Consider the following 20,500-nt stretch of genomic DNA (forward strand, 5'->3'; position numbering starts at 1 on the left):
GTAAAATAAAACCTAACCTGTCTTACACTAACACCTAACCTTACACTACAATTAAATCAATTACATTAATTAAATAGAATAAAAAAAAAAAACACTAAATTGCACAAAATAAAAAAGAAATGATCAAATATTTAAACTAATTACACCTAATCTAATAGCCCTGTCAAAATAAAAAAGCCCCCCCCAAAATAAAAAAACCCTAGCCTAAACTAAACTGCCAATAGCCCTTAAAAGGGCCTTTTGCGGGGCATTGCCCCAAAGAAATCAGCTCTTTTACCTGTAAAAAAAAATACAAACAACCCCCCAACAGTAAAACCCACCACCCACACAACCAAACCCCCCAAATAAAATCCTATCTAAAAAACTTAAGCTCCCCATTGCCCTGAAAAGGGCATTTGGATGGGTATTGCCCTTAAAAAGGCATCTAGCTCTTTTTCAGCCCAAACCCTAAGCTAAAAATAAAACCCACCCAATAAACCCTTAAAAAAACCTAACTAACCCCCGTAGATCCACTTACAGTTTTTGAATATCGAACATCCATCCTCAACGAAGCCGAGAGAAGTCTTCATCCAAGCGGCAAGAAGTCCTCAACGAAGCCGGGAGAAGTCTTCATCCAAGCGCCAAGAAGTGATCCTCCATGCGGGCAGAAGTCTTCATCCAGACAGCATATTCTATCTTCATCCTTCCGACGCGGAGCAGCTTCATCTTCAAGACATCCGGCGCGGACCATCTTCTACTTTCGACGGGCTACTGAAGAATGAAGGTTCCTTTAAGAGACGTCATCCAAGATGGCGTCCCTTGAATTCTGATTGGCTGATAGAATCAGATAATCGGAATTAAAGGTGAAAAAATCCTATTGGCTGATTGGATCAACCAATAGGATTGAGCTTCAATTCTATTGGCTGATTGGATCAGCCAATAGGATTGAGCTCGCATTCTATTGGCTGCTGAACATATTCTGTGACCTACCACTAGAAAACAGTCTTGAAAAAGGTCCCTGCGAGGACCGAAATGTTGACTGGAAATTTATTGATGAAAGCATAATAAAATGATGTTCATTAAGACCTGTGAGTGCCTCTTCCTACTTTGAAGTTTCTATATATATATATATATATATAAATATATATATATATATATATATATATATGAAAAATAAAACAGTATGTGGTTACAGCCCTTTTTTACACATATTTAAGTTAGCAAAGGTTTACTTTCACCTCCCACAGTCTGAATGGATATGTTTGCAAATGGGAACAGTTGATGTCCCTCCAGCTTCACTTAGAACTGCTATACCAACAACTTCATATAGCAGCGAAGCATATAGTCAGACTTATAAAAGTCCACATCACAGAATAATCAATCCTTATATTATATTAGCGTGAAATGCATAACTTCAGCACAACTCATATTTTAAAACTTGTCATTTATTAGTAGCATTACAACTCATGGTTTCAGGACACATACAGGAGTGTAGGTACAAACGGAGCCACAGTTATGTCATCTAACGCACTTCACGCAAGGCCATCTGCTTTGATATTAGCATTTTATTTTTATTGATGGAGTCATGACTTGCTGCTGTGCAGTTGGTTTCAGTTGTCATTTTAATTACAAATATATTTATGTTGTGATATTTTCACGTTAATGTTTTAGATTTATATTAATTTAATCTGTGTCTCCATTTTCAAAGAACCAACACTCTGGACACATCAAATGAGACATATTTTAAGAGCTGCAGATATGATCCTGTTTTGAATCCATATTGTCCAGTCTTCAAAATAGAAGAGATCATCAATGCAACGGGCCACAGTTTTGAGGATATAGCATATCTGGTAACTTTTTTTATTTCATATATGTTAATTGATGTTTTCTCTTACATTGGTGTGTCCGGTCCACGGCTTCATCCTTACTTGTGGGATATTCTCATTCCCTACAGGAAGTGGCAAAGAGAACACACAGCAGAGCTGTCCATATAGCTCCCTTCAGGCTCATCCCCCCCAGTCATTCTCTTTGCCGCTCTAAACAAGTAGCATCTCCACGGGGGTGGTAAAGAGTTTGTGGTGTTAGTTTGTAGTTTTTATTTCTTCTATCAAAAGTTTGTTATTTTAAAATAGTGCCGGCTTGTACTATTTACTCTGAAGCAGAAAGTGATGAAGATTTCTGCTGAGAGGACTATGATTTTAGCATCAGTAACTAAAATCCATTGCTGTTCCCACGCAGGACTGTTGAATACAGGAGAACTTCAGTTGGGGGGAACAGTTTGCAGGCTTAACTGCTTCAGGTATGATCAGTCATTTTTCTAACAAAACCCAGTAATGCTAGAAGACTGTCTTTAATCCCCATAGGGGAAGATAAGCCATGTTTTCTTAGACTATGTATAAAATAATGGCTTAAATAAAGGGCTTAGTTGCTGGTTGACACTATTTTGGGCTTAATCGATTGCTTCTTAGCATAATTATTTATAGTTTAGGTGTTTTTGTGACTTATAAAAACGCTTATGGGTTTTTTTATTCGCCTGGCATTTGATTAGACTCCTAATCTCCTCAGAAAGGCCCCAGCACTGTGTAATGCAGAGGAGGAGGCCTCATTTTCGCGCCTCAGTTGCGCAGTTGTTTTTGACAAGACAGTTCATGCAGCCTCATGTGTGGTGTCCAGAGACTTCAGAGGGACTTCAGACAGGCTTATTTCTACTCAATATAATCCCTAAGGACGGTAAAAGCCTCAGCAGAAGCTGTGGCATAGTACAAATTCATGTTTTAGCTCCGGTTTGGGCATTAAGGGGTTAATTGAGCTGAAAATTTGTGTGCTTTTCAAAGCATTAGGATAATGTGGTGAAAATTTCATTAAAATCGGATGTTTCCTTGATGGTTATTTGATGTTTTGGTAATAAAGTGTGCTCTTTTATTATTTAAAGACACAGTAACGTTTTTGTCAAAAGTATTTTTTTATTGCATTTTAGTGCTGTCTAAGTCTGTCAAACATGTCTGAGCCTTCAGATAGCGCTTGTTCTATATGTTTAAAAGCCATGGCGGTACCCCCATTGAATTTATGTTTGAAGTGTGCTATAGCGTCCAAGCAGTTTAAGGACCATACAATGACACTTAAAAATGTAGCCCAAGATGTATCTTTAGCTGAAGGTAACGAGGAGAGTATTTTATCTTCCCCTTCTGTGTCAACACCAGTTATGCCCGCGCAGGCGATGCCCAGCACATCTAACGCATCGATCCCTGTTACTTTGCAGCAATTAGCAACAATCATGGATAATTCTCTCGCAGCTTTTTATCCAAACTGCCAGCATTTCCAAGAAAGCGCTATAGCTCAGTTTTAAATACAGAAAATGAGCAATCAGACGCAGCGGATAATTTATCTGTAGTGCCCTCACATCAATCTGACTTGGCGGTGAGGGAGGGCCTGTCTGAGGGAGAAATTTCTGACTCAGGAAAAGTTGCTCAGCAGGCAGAGCCAGATACTATAGCATTTAAATTTAAGCTAGAGCACCTCCGCGCCCTGCTTAAGGAGGTTTTAGCTACGCTAGATGATTGTGACCCCTTGGTGGTCCCGGTAAAATTGTGTAAAATGGACAAATTCTTAGAGGTCCCGGTACACACTGATGCATTTCCGATACCTAAGAGGGTGGCGGATATTGTGACCAGGGAGTGGGAGAGACCAGGTGTACCTTTTGTCCCCCCCCTATATTTAAGAAAATGTTCCCCATTGTTGACCCCAGAAGGGACGCGTGGCAGACGGTCCCTAAGGTGGAGGGGGCAGTTTCAACACTAGCTAAGCGCACCACTATACCAATAGAAGACAGTTGCGCTTTCAAAGATCCTATGGATAAAAAATTGGAAGGTTTGCTTAAGAAAATATTTGTTCAACAAGGTTTTCTTCTTCAACCAATTTCTTGCATTATTCCTGTAACCACTGCAGCGGCTTTTTGGTTTGAGGCATTAGAGAAAGATGAGGTTATGGACAGAATTCACGCCCTGAAGTTGGCTAATTCTTTCATTACAGATGCCGCTCTTCAGTTAGCTAAATTAGCGGCGAAAAATCCTGGTTTTGCAATCGTGGCGCGCAGGGCGCTTTGGCTAAAATCTTGGTCGGCGGATGTGTCGTCCAAAACAAAATTGCTTAATATTCCTTTCAAGGGTAAGACCCTTTTCGGGCCAGAGTTGAAAGAGATTATTTCCGATATTACTGGAGGAAAGGGCCATGCCCTTCCACAAGATAGACCTTTTAAGGCTAAAAATAAGTCTAATTTTCGTTCCTTTCACAATTTCAGGAACGGACCCGCTTCTACTTCTATAGCCACTAAGGAAGAGGTTAACGCTTCCCAGCCCAAACCTGCATGGAAACCCATGCAAGGCTGGAACAAGGGTAAACAGGCCAAGAAGCCTGCTGCTGCTACCAAGACAGCATGAAAGGGTAGCCCTCGATCCGGGACCGGATCTAGTAGGGGGCAGACTTTCTCTCTTTGCTCAGGCCTGGGCAAGAGATGTTCTGGATCCCTGGGCGTTAGAAATTGTCTCTCAGGGGTACCTTCTGGAATTCAAGGACCTTCCTCCAAGAGGAAGGTTCCACATGTCTCGCTTGTCTTTAGACCAGACAAAGAGACAGGCATTCTTACTTTGCATAGAAGATCTTTTAAAGATGGGAGTAATACACCCAGTCCCAACTGCAGAATGACGACGGGGTTTTTACTCAAACCTGTTTGTAGTTCCCAAAAAGGAAGGAACTTTCAGGCCAATTCTGGACTTAAAAATCTAACTAAACAAATTTCTCAGAGTTCCATCATTCAAGATGGAAACTATACGGACAATCTTACCGATGATCCAGGAGGGTCAATATATGACTACCGTGGATTTAAAGGATACGTACCTGCATATTCCTATCCACAAGGATCACCATCAGTTCCTAAGGTTCGCCTTCATGGACAAGCATTATCAGTTTGTGGCTCTTCCCTTCGGGTTGGCCACCGCTCCAAGAATTTTCATGAAGGTGCTAGGGTCCCTTCTAGCGGTTCTAAGACCGCGGGGCATTGCAGTAGCACCTTACCTAGAAGATATCTTAATCCAAGCGTCGTCTTTTCACAGAGCAAAGGCGCATACAGGCATTGTGTTGGCCTTTCTAAGATCTCACGGGTGGAAGGTGAACGTAGAAAGAAGTTCTCTGTCCCCGGTCACAAGGGTTCCCTTCCTGGGAACAATAATAGACTCGATAGAAATGAAAATCTTTCTGACGGAGGTCAGGAAGTTAAAACTTTCGAATTCCTGTCGAGTTCTTCATGCCAATCCTCAGCCTTCTGTGGCTCGGTGCATGGAGGTAATCGATATAATGGTTGCGGCAATGGTCACAGTCCCCTTTGCCAGAATTCATTTGAGACCACTGCAACTGTGCATGTTCAAACAGTGGAATGGGGATTATGCAGATTTGTCTCCCCAGATACAAATGGACCAGATAACCAGAGAATCGCTCCTCTGGTGGTTGTCTCAGGATCACCTGTCTCAGGGAATGAGTTTCCGCAGACCGGAGTGGATCATTGTCACGATCAACGCCAGTCTCTTAGGCTGGGGTGCGGTCTGGAACTCCATGAAAGCTCAGGGTCTATGGTCTCGGGAGGAATCTCTTCTCCCGATAAACATTTTAGTATTGAGAGCGATATTCAATGCGCTCCAGGCCTGGCCTCAGCTGGCGGAGGTCAAATTCATCAGATTTCAGTCGGACTACATAGAACTGGACCTGATGGCGTCCCGCCAGAACTCAAAAGTTCCCCTTTACGGGTCCAGGTCCAGGGATCCCAAGGTGACATTGATAGATGCTCTAGTAACGCCTTGGTCATTCAATCTGGCTTATGTCTTTCCACCGTTTCCTCTTCTCCCTCGGCTAGTAGCCAGAATCAAACAGGAGAAGGCTTTGGTAATTCTGATAGCTCCTGCATGACCTCGCAGGACTTGGTATGCAGATTTGGCGGATATGTCATCGGCTCCACCATGGAAGCTACCTTTGAGGCAGGACCTTCTAATCCAAGGTCCATTCAAACATCCAAACCTAGTTTTTCTGCAACTGACTGCTTGGAGATTGAACGCTTAATTCTAGCTAAGCGTGGGTTCTCTGAATCAGTTATAGATACTCTGATCCAGGCTAGAAAGCCTGTTACTAGGAAAATTTATCATAAGATATGGCGAAAATATCTTTGTTGGTGCGAATCCAAGGGTTACTCGTGGAGTAAGATTAGGATTCCAAGGTTGTTATCTTTCCTCCAAGAAGGATTGGAGAAAGGATTGTCAGCTAGTTCATTGAAAGGACAGATATCTGCTCTGTCTATTCTGTTACATAAGCGTCTGGCAGCTGTGCCAGATGTGCAGGCGTTTGTACAGGCCTTAGTTAGGATCAAACCTGTTTACAGACCTGTGGCTCCTTCATGGAGTCTAAATTTAGTTCTTTCAGTTCTTCAAGGGGTTCCGTTTGAACCTCTACATTCCGTAGATATTAAGTTACTATCTTGGAAAGTTTTGTTTTTGGTTGCTATTTCTTCTGCTCGAAGAGTTTCTGAATTGTCTGCTTTGCAGTGTACCTCACCCTATCTGGTGTTCCATACAGATAAGGTTGTTTTGCGTACCAAGCCTGGTTTTCTTCCAAAGGTAGTTTCCAATAAGAATATTAACCAGGAAATAGTTGTTCCTTCTCTGTGTACTAATCCAGTTTCTAAAAACGAACGTCAGTTACACAATCTAGATGTGGTTCGTGCTTTAAAATTCTATTTAGAAGCAACAAAAGATTTCAGACAAACATCATCCTTGTTTGTCGTTTATTCTGATAAGAGGAGAGGTCAGAAAACAACTGCTACCTCTCTTTCCTTCTGGCTGAAAAGCATCATCCGATTGGCTTATGAGACTGCCGGACGGCAGCCTCCTGAACGAATTACCGCTCACTCCACTAGAGCTGTGGCTTCCACATGGGCTTTCAAGAACGAGGCTTCTGTTGAACAGATTTGTAAGGCAGCGACTTGGTCTTCACTGCATACATTTGCCAAATTTTACAAATTCGATACTTTTGCTTCTTCGGAGGCTATTTTTGGGAGAAAGGTTTTACAAGCAATGGTGCCTTCCGTTTAGGTTACCTGACTGTTTCCCTCCCTTCATCCGTGTCCTAAAGCTTTGGTATTGGTTCCCACAAGTAAGGATGAAGCCGTGGACCGGACACACCAATGTAAGAGAAAACAGAATTTATGCTTACCTGATAAATTTCTTTCTCTTACGGTGTGTCCGGTCCACGGCCCACCCTGGCGATTTAGTCAGGTCGAAAATTATTTTTGTAAACTACAGTCACCACTGCACCCTATGGTTCTCCTTTTTCTCCTAACCGTCGGTCGAATGACTGGGGGGGGGGCGGAGCCTGAGGGGAGCTATATGGACAGCTCTGCTGTGTGTTCTCTTTGCCACTTCCTGTAGGGAATGAGAATATCCCACAAGTAAGGATGAAGCCGTGGACCTGACACACCGTAAGAGAAAGAAATTTATCAGGTAAGCATAAATTCTGTTTTTTATTGAGCATGCTTTTGTTTCTACTATACAAGGATGGTTCTATACCATAACATTTTGGTGGGGATAACACAAATGACCAGATATCAAGGGTGATAATGGTGGTAAATCCTTTATTCTACTAATTGTTCTTTATTTTTAATCCTATCTACCCCTATAACACCGCCCCTATAACATCTATTTTACAAATCCAGGGAAGCTGACACCTTTGAGGTTTTGCATAATACAACAATAAGGGCTAGATAACAAGTGGAGCGCTAATTAATTGCGTTCCCGCTCGCAGTAGCAATTAGCGCTCAGATCTCTGGCTAATTTGCTACAAATGCCCTAAATGCCCCCAAAATAATTTCATAAAAAACTACTCTACTAGGCCGTTTTAAGGGGTTAAAAGTTGGCGGGTGTTAGAAAAAAAAACGGCACCGAAAAGTGCCTTTACATTACGGTCTATGGGGAATGTGTGTTCACTATAAATATATATGTATATGCTTATATACATATATATATTTATGTGTTATTATGTGTATATACATATATTAACACATAAATATATATGTTTTAAAGCATATACTGTACATATATATTTAAAATTGCTGCCATCGCTGCGCTACTTACCCCCTTTGCTACGCTTAGGTTCTGTGCCCTGTATTACGGCATCAGAACGAGGCTTCCATTGGAGCCTATAGAAGCATGCTTTCGTGAGAGCAATGCTTCCGTGCAATGCGAACGCCAGGTCGCATTCACATTGCACCTCACTTGTAATACCAGCGCATATAAGCGTGTGCTGGTGTTACTAAATTGAGCGAAAATATAGCTTTCGGGGAAGCAATATTTTCCACTCAAATTATAATCTGGCCCCAAATAGTAGTGTTTAACATCTCCCACCACCATCTAGAACTACCATTTATACTACACTAACATAAATAAGACTGCAAGAGAGGACTGCAACCCATTGCAAAGCAACACCTTACACTTCTCTCTAACAACCCAGGGATAGCATATAAGTCATGGTGATACTCTGTTTTGTTGCTGGAGATAAGTTAACCACTTCAATAACAAGAAGCCGAAAGACTATATTTACTTGGAGAAAAAAAATATTTCCGATGGAAATGCATATTTAAAGGTTTTTGTGATCTAATGTGAAAAGTGGAACACACAGTATATAACACCGGCTATGGAGCCAATCGCAGTTGATATGTTATTAAGGCAAAAGGACAGCAGTGTGATATGTCTTGAATTTTGTGTATGGTGATATTGTGTTTAGAACAGGGTGAAACTGTCTGCTGTGAAAGGCTTCAGTAATGAGCAAGTATATGATAAATACTGAAAGAAGAAATCTAGGCAGTATTGGCAAGATTATCATTTTTAAGAACTGTAATTAATTTACTAAAATGGTTCACCAATTGTCTGTACGGCAAGGGAAAGAAGACTTTTTTACAAAAATTTCACCTGGCATGGTGAGACTGGTGAAACAGAAATTAACATTGATCATTGGTGCCATAGTGGAAAAAAAAGCATTCTGCATTTAAAGGACAGTAAACACTTTGGGCAAGATTACAAGTCACTAGGTATGGGTTTTCCGCACGTGATATTGTCTTTTATCAATTAATTTCCATTGCCAGATATTACAAGTCTTGAAAAATCGCGATTGCCCATACGCAATTGCCTTTTACGCAACAATCCTTTCGACGCTCGAAGAGCTGTAGTTAACAGTTTTCCGCAACATAAAAGTATCACAAAACACTTCAAAAATAAATTACAAAGTACAGTTACACTCATATTAACACTGTCTAATAAAAAATATTTAAAAAAAATATTGCACACAAAAGTTATAAGGGCTCAAAGATGTGAGATCTCGGGTGTTAGAAAAAAAAAGTCGACAAAGGGATTTTACATTGATATACATAGAGAAACATGGATTTATATGTATAGAGACATGTTTAAAGGGACACTGAACCCAAATTTTTTTCTTTTGTGATTCAGATAGAGCATGCAATTTTAAGCAACTTCCTAATTTACTCCTATTATCAATATTTCTTCGTTCTCTTGCTTTCTTTATTTGAAAAAGAAGGCATCTAAGCTATTTTTTTCGTTCAGAACCACGGAAAGCACTTGTTTATTGGTGGGTGAATTTATCCACCAATCAGCAAGAACAACCCAGGTTGTTCACCAAAAATGGGCCGGCATCTAAACTTACATTCTTGCATTTCAAATAAAGATACCAATAGAATGAAGAAAATTTGTTATTAGGAGTAAATTAGAAAGTTTCTTAAAATTGCCTGCTCTATCTGAATCACGAAAGAAAAAATTTGGGTTCAGTGTCCCTTTAACTATGGAGATAATTAAAAGATTTTACACATTAAACAATATTTCAGAGGGATTTTCAAAGAGATATTTGCATATAGATATCTACACATATATATATATATATATATATATATATATATATTCACATACATATCTCGCAATAAGATCTTTCAGTTCAAAAATCATCTCATATGTAGAGAATTATAAATTAATAGCACATACTCCATTACAAAAACATTTTCGCAATATGAAATATTCACATTTTCATGTACACTTTTCGAGGAGAATACATCATGGGCTTTGCACAACAGATTAAGGTTTTAGTGGTTTTTTTTCCCTTCTTAATATGAGGAGAGTCCACGGCTTCATTCCTTACTTGTGGGAATTCAGAACCTGGCCACCAGGAGGAGGCAAAGACACCCTACTTCCCTCATATCCCAGTCATTCTTTGCCTTTCATCACAGGAGGTTGGCAGAGAAGTGTCAGAAGATTCGGAGTAGTTCCTTATGCAGGGTATCTACCCTTCTGAATGGGACTGGAGTTTTAAGTAGTCTTGTCAGCCTCTCAGTGAGAGCATTGATGAAAGTTAGGGTCTGGAGATGCAGAGAGAGTCTTTCTGCGAACCCATCCAGACTCGTATTAACAGCTCCTAAGCAATCAGTGACGAGTTTCACTGCCTGCTTCCATCACTCAAGTTCATGTCCGGAGCAATGCTACAAGACTGTCAAACTTGAGAGGCTGTTTCTGTTCCATGGCATAGATTCCGATAAGATCGTTTCATTTTTTATACACATATGATAACGCAAGAAGACAGGGTCACAGTGTGGCTCCTTTTATCTGTATGGAATCAAGGGTTAATATCTCCGGAAGGGGATTATTGAACAGGGGGGATTATTCACATAAATTGTTTTATTATGTTTATGCTGCGACATGTGTGAGATTAGGCTCAAGCAGATGTGGAACGTACAGGTTTACTTTCGTTTTTGGGATAAGCTGCGCAGTCTGTTAAGCATGGCATGCTTTTTCCTATAGCAGGGGCTGTCCTGCATAGCGCACCACATGACCGGGTGTGGTCACACTGATTTCCTGGTTCCTGACCGTGCGGTTTAAGGAGACAAAGCGGTTTCTCTGTGTGGCTTGGGTCATAGGAGGTGGTGAGTGCCCCAGCCATTGGGGGTATAAAGGTGTCGTTTTATATTGTTTTCTATAGTCCGTTTTATAAGTGCAAGCTATGGAGGACTCTGATACGTTAGAGGGCACTCCCTCTTTACCTAAGTCTAATACCTGTCTATATTGCGAGGAGGCCACGATATACAAGCCTGCACAATTATGTTCCACATGTCTTGATAAGGTAATCATGTCAAGGAAAGTCAATATGTTTAGTACCACTGAGCCGTCCACCTCTGAGGAGTCTCCGTTCCGTGAGGTGCGCACCTTACAGTCATCTTCTATTACACATGCAGCTTCCAGTAGCACTCCTGATCCTCCATCTGGAGGGGCCCTTTTTTTTTGTAAATTATTTTTTTTATTGAGGTAATCTGAATATTAAAACAAATATGTCTTCTAGGGTTACAGGGGGGACCTGAAACTCTTCTTACATAAATGCATGAAACTGTACATAGAGAAAAGATCAAAAGCTGGTTTAACATTACTAACAGAATATTACACAGCTAGTACCTCGAGATGGATTTTCTGGGCTTTAAAGTCATTTGTCACTCCACCTCCCAGGGCTATGTATCTATCTATCTTCTTTAATCTGGATCACACTGGATGAAAAAAACTAGTGTTAGCTCTCTCTTTTTGGACTCCTAAAGGTATTGTATTCGCCTACCAAGCCATTAGGAGAAGAACTCTAAACTATCGATAATTCGGGCTCAGGGACCCGATGCCTCTTTGAGAATGGCTGCAGTCAACATTGGATAGGTGAGATATTAATCGACTAAGCTGAGGGAAAGTAGGCCAATAGGTCACAGCAAATCAGCCTCGTCTATTCTCAACCATGCCCCGGCAGGCGGATTGGGGAGGAGGGGGGGAAGGGGTCAAGTGGGGAAAGAGAATGAAAATGGTACTGTAGAAGACAGGGGGAAGATGATGGTGTAAGGGAGGGGTTTGCCTCTCTTATACGAGAGACTATTGTTTAGTAGTGCACTAACGCATAGGTTTTAGGGTTAGTTATGGAGAGAATCAAGGGTTCAGTATCCTTATCTAAGGTAATTGTATAAAAAATTTTTGACACTTGTTTAAATAACAAATATATTTATTTGAAAAATAAGAAAAGAAATCTCTTTAAAAATTCCAATATGGACTTTGTGACACGTGGTTTACAAGTTCTGATAGGTCTTGTAACTAATATGTGAAGTCTATGACTAGTGTTACAAGATAAATGGTATAGGTGTATAGTAACAATATGTTTGGTAATGATATATTTAGTGACAATATGTTCATAAGAAATGCAATGAAACAACCTATGTGTTTGGATAATGTTTTAAAAATTAGGACTCGTTAGAGTGTTGTACCTAGTGCATTGAAAACCTAGTACACAGTCTGAAAAGTCAAATTTACAGTTTGGAAGGGATCTTTATGTTTGTAGAGTTTTGCTAATCCAAATATTTCTAATATTAAGTCTTTGTGTATTTTGGGGAGTCCATAGATAATAGGAATTCTCGGATAAGTTGGGTATAAATAGTCGTATTCTTTGTCAGTTATAATTCCACATGTTTTAGCCTTCTCTAGGTGATGTTTTAAGAAGATTTGATATACTCTAGTGGGGTTACTAGTCATTTTCTTGTATGTATTAGTATCGTCCAATAATTTAAAAATCATATCATTATATTGTGATTTGTCCAGGATCACTATACCTCCCCCTTTGTCTGCTGGTTTAATGATAATTTCATTGTTCTTCTCTAATTCTGTTATTAATAGTTTTTGTTTTCTAGTAAGGTTTTGTTTTTTTGTCTTTTTTTCTTTTAAGTTACTTATGTCAGTTGTTATTAATTTTTCGAACGTGTCTATATATTTACCTTTTTCATTTTTGGGGTAAAAATTTGATTTTCTTTTTAGGTCAGTGTGTATATAGCCTTTTTCATCTTTAAAGAAAGTTTTTGTTTCCCTTATTTTGTTGGTTTCACCATTAGATGTTTCTATTGGATTTTTTATAAAATATTTCTTTAATGTCAAATTTCGGACAAATTTGTGTGCATCTATAAATGTATTAAATTTGTCTATTGTTTGAGTAGGTGCAAAAGATAGCCCTTTATTAAATATTTGTTTTTGTTCGTCATTAAGCTGAATTTTGCTAAGATTATATATTCCCTGTTGGGTTTTTACTTCTTTCTTTTCATTTCCTGAAAGTGTGCCCTCTGATGATATTGTTGTTCTTTTTGATCTTTTTGGTCTCCCTCCTCTTGTTCCCCTCTTTCTGAATTTCTTCTCTTTCTTCTCCCTGAGTTTTGGTTTGGGCCTAGTTCTAAAAAAGAGGGATGTTGGTTTATGTTGGTTGTGTGTGGTGTGTTTTTATCTTCTTCCCTTCTTGGTTCTTTTATTTCATTCCTTTTTGGTGGCTCATAATTTTAAATTGCCATACACTAGTCGGCCGACTATGAGCTAGTTTAAAATTGCAGAAATACAGTTTCAACCTTTAATATATATTTTTACATTTTTAGCAATATATGTTTTATAATTGCAGAAATACAGTTTTAACCGTAAATATACGTGTTTACATTTTTTAGCAATATATGTTTTATGAAATATTTGTAAGATTTCAAGCAACAAATACTTGTAAGATTTTAAGCAACAAATGTCCAAACATTTTCCTTTCCTCTCTCATATGACAGTGATTTATGTGAAAGCTAATAACTGTTGATACCAGGAACAAGCACCAAGAATATTTTTTCTATATATATAGCAAAACTAGAAATATTTGGATTAGCAAAACTCTACAAACATAAAGATCCCTTCCAAACTGTAAATTTGACTTTTCAGACTGTGTACTAGGTTTTCAATGCACTAGGTACAACACTCTAACGAGTCCTAATTTTTAAAACATTATCCAAACACATAGGTTGTTTCATTGCATTTCTTATGAACATATTGTCACTAAATATATCATTACCAAACATATTGTTACTATACACCTATACCATTTATCTTGTAACACTAGTCATAGACTTCACATATTAGTTACAAGACCTATCAGAACTTGTAAACCATGTGTCACAAAGTCCATATTGGAATTTTTAAAGAGATTTCTTTTCTTATTTTTCAAATAAATATATTTGTTATTTAAACAAGTGTCAAAATTTTTTTATACAATTACCTTAGATAAGGATACTGAATAATCAAGACAGGGGTAAAAGCATTCACTTGCGCCTACACTCCAAAAAATTTCCAAAACCTCTCCTGTACACCTAAGTAAGATATTTTTTGTGGAAAATATCCTAGGAGTAAAAGGCTTACCCCAATAGGCAGCGCAAAAAAGTTTTATATTTCACTCACCTAGAGAATCAAGGGTTGCCATGGGGATCTTGTCTGTGGGACCAGAGATCCCACATTTTCCAGTAGGAATCAATTTTGTTCAGATGTTGGTAGAATCCCCGTTCCATTGAAGCATATAATTCTAGGGACTTCTGGACAATAGCTAGAGTGGGCGGGCTGGGATGTCTCCATTGTCTAGCAATTGAGATCTTGGTGGCTGCGAAAATAAAGATGGCCAGCTGTCTATGGATTTTAGGTTGTTTCCGTGGGAAAATATTAAGAAGGGCCACTTTGGGCTCTTTCGGGAGTATTATCCCAGCTGAGTCACACAACCTATAAACCCCCTTCCATAATTCTCCAAGCATCGGACTTGACCACCAGATATGAAGATCTGAGCCTATCTGGCCACAATTTCTCCAGCATAGGGACGAGTGAGATACCGCCATCTGTGCCAATCTCAGAGCGGTATAGTGCCATCTAAGGGACACCTTGACATATAATTAGATTGAGTTGGCACAGTGGAGAGTCTTCTTTGTAAGGTTAAAGGCCTGCAACCAGGTCCTGTCAGTGATTTTGGTGTTTAGGTCTTGCTCCCAAGCCCTCAATTGCCAGACTGCACCCGCGCTCACATCTTTCATAATTAACATATAGTGGAAGGATAGGGATCTCGACAAATTTGAACCTGAACTCCATTTCTGTTCCCAGGCGGTCTAAGATCTAAGGTCCAAGTGCGGAAATCCCCAGCTAGACAGGAACCTGTGAAGTCTAAACCTTTCAAATTGGAACCATGGTGGAGGGGGATTCCCCTCTATAGGTGCTGGGTCTGCTAACTGTAGCGTATTCTGCTGATAAAGGTCAGACACATATATGTCCCATTGTCTCCAGTGGGAGACATGGGAATTCGGGAGACCTCGCAAAAAGCCCGTAATAGAATGGATCGGGGATGGGTGGGGAGCAATTTCAGAATAATGTCTGATAGTCCTCCAACAGTCTAGGGTTTGCTTTACGATTAGGTTTTTAATAAGTGAATTATCTATTTTATAGTCAGGTAGCCACGGAAGATCGTTAAGAATAATACCCACTGGTAGAGAAAACTGCTCAACCCTCTTCCAGCACTGCATCAAGTCCTTTGTACCCCAATGAGAAATGTGTGTGAGCCGAGCTGCCTCATAGTACACGGAAACGTTTGGGAGGGAAACCCCTCCCAAATGGTAGGGTTTTTGCAGCATTTTTCTAGAGATTCTAGGCTTTTTCTTCTACTAAATATGTTGGGTTATCAGGGCTTGGAACTTATCTAAAAGATCTCGGGGCAAATTCAGCGGGAGACAACGAAAGTAGTATAGGATCTTCGGCAGGATAGTCATTTTAACTGAAGCAATATGCCCCAACCAGGATACTTCATGAAAGGTCCAGGAGTTGAGCAAAGCCTTAGTTTCCCCTAGAAGCTTGTCATAGTTCTTCTCCCGAACCCTGGATAAGTTTGGGCCTAGTTGAACACCCAAATAGGTAAGAGTTTCCGATGCCCAGTTAAATTGATAGGATTCCGTGAGGTGCACACCTTACAGTCATCTTCTATTACACATGCAGCTTCCCGTAGCGCTCCTAATCCTCCATCTGGAGGGGCCCTTTTTTTTTGTAAATTATTTTTTTTATTGAGGTAATCTGCATATTAAAACAAATATGTCTTCTAGGGTTACAGGGGGGACCTGAAACTCTTCTTACATAAATGCATGAAACTGTACATAGAGAAAAAATCAAAGGCTGGTTTAACATTACTAACAGAATATTACACAGCTAGTACCTCGAGATGGATTTTCTGGGCTTTAAAGTCATTTGTCACTCCACCTCCCAGGGCTATGTATCTATCTATCTTCTTTAATCTGGATCACACTGGATGAAAAAAACTAGTGTTAGCTCTCTCTTTTTGGACTCCTAAAGGTATTGTATTCGCCTACCAAGCCATTAGGAGAAGAACTCTAAACTATTGATAATTCGGGCTCAGGGACCCGATGCCTCTTTGAGAATGGCTGCAGTCAACATTGGATAGGTGAGATATTAATCGACTAAGCTGAGGGAAAGTAGGCCAATAGGTCACAGCAATTCAGCCTCGTCTATTCTCAACCATGCCCCGGCAGGCGGAAGGGGTCAAGTGGGGAAAGAGAATGAAAATGGTACTGTAGAAGACAGGGGGAAGATGATGGTGTAAGGGAGGGGTTTGCCTCTCTTATACGAGAGACTATTGTTTAGTAGTGCACTAACGCATAGGTTTTAGGGTTAGTTATGGAGAGAATCAAGGGTTGCCATGGGGATCTTGTCTGTGGGACCAGAGATCCCACATTTTCCAGTAGGAATCAATTTTGTTCAGATGTTGGTAGAATCCCCGTTCCATTGAAGCATATAATTCTAGGGACTTCTGGACAATAGCTAGAGTGGGCGGGCTGGGATGTCTCCATTGTCTAGCAATTGAGATCTTGGTGGCTGCGAAAATAAAGATGGCCAGCTGTCTATGGATTTTAGGTCGTTTCTGTGGGAAAATATTAAGAAGGGCCACTTTGGGCTCTTTCGGGAGTATTATCCCAGCTGAGTCACACAACCTATAAACCCCCTTCCATAATTCTCCAAGCATCGGACATGACCACCAGATATGAAGATTTGAGCCTATCAGGCCACAATTTCTCCAGCATAGGGACGAGTGAGATACCGCCATCTGTGCCAATCTCAGAGCGGTATAGTGCCATCTAAGGGACACCTTGACATATAATTAGATTGAGTTGGCACAGTGGAGAGTCTTCTTTGTAAGGTTAAAGGCCTGCAACCAGGTCCTGTCAGTGATTTTGGTGTTTAGGTCTTGCTCCCAAGCCCTCAATTGCCAGACTGCACCCGCGCTCACATCTTTCATAATTAACATATAGTGGAAGGATAGGGATCTCGACAAATTCGAACCTGAACTCCATTTCTGTTCCCAGGCGGTCTAAGATCTAAGGTCCAAGTGCGGAAATTCCCAGCTAGACAGGAACCTGTGAAGTCTAAACCTTTCAAATTGGAACCATGGTGGAGGGGGATTCCCCTCTATAGGTGCTGGGTCTGCTAACTGTAGCGTATTCTGCTGATAAAGGTCAGACACATATGATATGTCCCATTGTCTCCAGTGGGAGACATGGGAATTTGGGAGACCTCGCAAAAAGCCCGTAATAGAATGGATCGGGGATGGGTGGGGAGCAATTTCAGAATAATGTCTGATAGTCCTCCAACAGTCTAGGGTTTGCTTTACGATTAGGTTTTTAATAAGTGAATTATCTATTTTATAGTCAGGTAGCCACGGAAGATCGCTAAGAATAATACCCACTGGTAGAGAAAACTGCTCAACCCTCTTCCAGCACTGCATCAAGTCCTTTGTACCCCAATGAGAAATGTGTGTGAGCCGAGCTGCCTCATAGTACACGGAAACGTTTGTGAGGGAAACCCCTCCCAAATGGTAGGGTTTTTGCAGCATTTTTCTAGAGATTCTAGGCTTTTTCCTCTACTAAATATGTTGGGTTATCAGGGCCTGGAACTTATCTAAAAGATCTCGGGGCAAATTCAGCGGGAGACAACGAAAGTAGTATAGGATCTTCGGCAGGATAGTTATTTTAACTGAAGCAATATGCCCCAACCAGGATACTTCATGAAAGGTCCAGGAGTTGAGCAAAGCCTTAGTTTCCCCTAGAAGCTTGTCATAGTTCTTCTCCTGAACCCTTGATAAGTTTGGGCCTAGTTGAACACCCAAATAGGTAAGAGTTTCCGATGCCCAGTTAAATTGATAGGATTCTAGGAGGATCTCAAGTTCAAATTGTGGAATATTGATAGCTAACGCTTCCGTCTTCGTGAGGTTAAATTTATAGAAGCTTAAGGAACTGAACTGGGCTATAATCTCGAATAAAGCTGGAAGGGAGCCTATGAGATTAGTCAGAAAGAGGGTGATGTCATCTGCAAATAGAGCAATTTTTTCACCTTCTCCCCCCAGCTGGAGGGGCCCTTTTACCGCCAGACTTCACTGAACAGTTACAAGCGGCAGTATCTGCTGCCTTTAGTGCTTTACCTCGCCCTGCTAAGCGCAAGCAAAAAGTCAAATATTGCTATCCTTCCCTGGGGTCATCTACTAGCTTATTGGAGTTATCGGATACAAGATTATCAGTTGACGAAGACGCCTCTGATACTTCAGAGGATGCTCTTCTTGGTCGGAATCTGCTGCCTCTAAGCCTCCAGCTGCGGAGGAACCAGACTTTAGATTTAGGATTGAACATTTGCGCTTTCTGCTAAAGGAAGTTTTGGCTACTTTAGAGGTTCCGGAGCATAAATTGCCTGAGGAACCTTGTATTCCTATGTTAGATAAGGTCTACGAGGACAGGATTGTACCACAGACTTTCCCTGTTCCCGTAAAGATGCCGAACATTATTAAGAATGAATGGAAAAGACTTGGTTCGTCATTTTCCCCTTCTTCCTGGTTATTCCCAGTTCCGGACTCGCAATGGGAGTTGTGGGGCTCCATCCCAAGGTGGATGGTGATATCTCCACGCTTGCTAAGCGTAATACTATCCCGCTTGAGGATAGTTGGTCGTTTAAAGAGCCCATGGATAAGAAGATAGAAACTCTGTTGAGAAAGATGTTTCAACGTACGGGATATTTGTTTCAACCCTCATCGGCTGTTGCTGCGGTTGCTGGAGTGGCTACCTACTGGTGTGACTCCTTATCTGAGTTGATCGAGGTGGAGGGTCCCCTCGACGTGATCCAAGAAAGAATCAAGGTCTTAAGGGTGGCTAATTCTTTTATTTGTGATGAAAATATGCAGATTATTTGCCTGAACACCAAGGCTTCAGGTGTTTCTGTTCAAGCCCGTAGGGCTCTCTGACTGAATTCTTGGTCTCTGGACATGACTTCGAAGTCAAGACTTCTTTCCCTTCCATTTAAGGGAAAAATTTTTTTTGGCCCAGGCCTGGACTCAATTATCTCCACGGTTACTGGAGGAAAAGGTCCCTTTTTTTCCGCAAGATAAGAAGAACAAACCGAAGGGACAAGGTCCTAATTTTCATTCCTTTCGTTCTGATAAATCCCAACATCAGCAGCCCTCCGCAAAGCCTGAGCAATCCAAGGGAACTTGGAAGCCGGCTCAGTCCTGGAATAAGTCCAAGCAGAAAAAGCAGCCCACCGAGTCAAAGTCGGTATGAAGGGGCCGTCCCCGATCCGGCTCTGGCTTGCGTAGGGGGCAGACTGTCACTCTTTTGGAAGCTTGGTTTGGGGACGTGCAAGGTCCTGGAGGCCATCGCTCAGGGATACAGGATAGGTTTCAAGTCTCATCCACCCAGGGGCATATTCCTCTTGTCAAACCTGTCTTCAAGGCCAGAAAAGAGAGAGGCTTTTTTAGGGTGCATGAGGGACCTTTCCTCCCTGGGAGTCATTGTACCGGCACCTCTGGCAGAAAGAGGTCTGGGGTACTACTCAAGCCTTTTTGCGGTCCCGAAGAAGGAGGGAACTTTGCTTAAACAAATTCCTATCTGTCCCCTTGTTCAAGATGGAGACAATAAGATCCATCCTTCCTTTTATTCAGGAAGGAGAGTTCATGACCACGATAGATCTGAAGGATGCGTACCTTCACGTTTCAATACACAAGGAACACTTCAAGTTCCTAAGGTTTGCAATCCTGGACCAGTTTATTGCTCTTCCGTTTGGTTTAGCTACTGCTTCAAAAGTTTTTACAAAGGTTCTAGGGGCTCTGCTTGCGGTGGCCAGAATCAGAGGTATAGCAGTAGCGCCATACTTGGACGATATTCTGGTTCATGCACCATCCTATCGTCTGGCAGGAGACCATGCAACAGATCTTCTCTTTCTTCTTCGATCTTATGGATGGAAGATAAACTTAGAGAAGAGTTCTATTACTCCCAGTACCAGGGTGGAGTTCCTGGGTATTATAATAGACTCCATATCCATGAGGATATTCCTTACAGACCAGAGACGTTACAAGCTAACTTCCAATTGTCTTGCCCTCCAGACCTCCTTAAGGCCCTCTGTGGCTCGGTGTATGGAGGTGATTGGTCTCATGGTGTCCAGCATGGACATCATTCCTTTTGCCAGATTCCATCTCAGACCACTTCAGCTGTGCATGCTGAAACAGTGGAACTGCGATCATTCGGATCTGTCTCAACGGATTTCTC

The 20,500-nt window shown here is 41.0% G+C and overlaps 1 protein-coding gene across 1 annotated transcript in view; it reads left to right on the top strand.

Annotated features, from left to right (window-relative positions):
* LOC128646933 (P2X purinoceptor 6-like) overlaps positions 1 to 20,500 on the top strand; it is a 221,872-nt gene that overhangs the window by 99,398 nt on the left and 101,974 nt on the right. Inside the window, exon 7 of the mRNA XM_053699742.1 lies at positions 1,688 to 1,829. Coding sequence (XP_053555717.1) covers positions 1,688 to 1,829 — 142 coding nt within the window. The remainder of the gene's footprint in view (positions 1 to 1,687; positions 1,830 to 20,500) is intronic.

The sequence above is a fragment of the Bombina bombina genome, chromosome 2 (genome assembly GCF_027579735.1).
Source record: "Bombina bombina isolate aBomBom1 chromosome 2, aBomBom1.pri, whole genome shotgun sequence".
NCBI classification, from domain to species: Eukaryota; Metazoa; Chordata; class Amphibia; order Anura; family Bombinatoridae; genus Bombina; species Bombina bombina.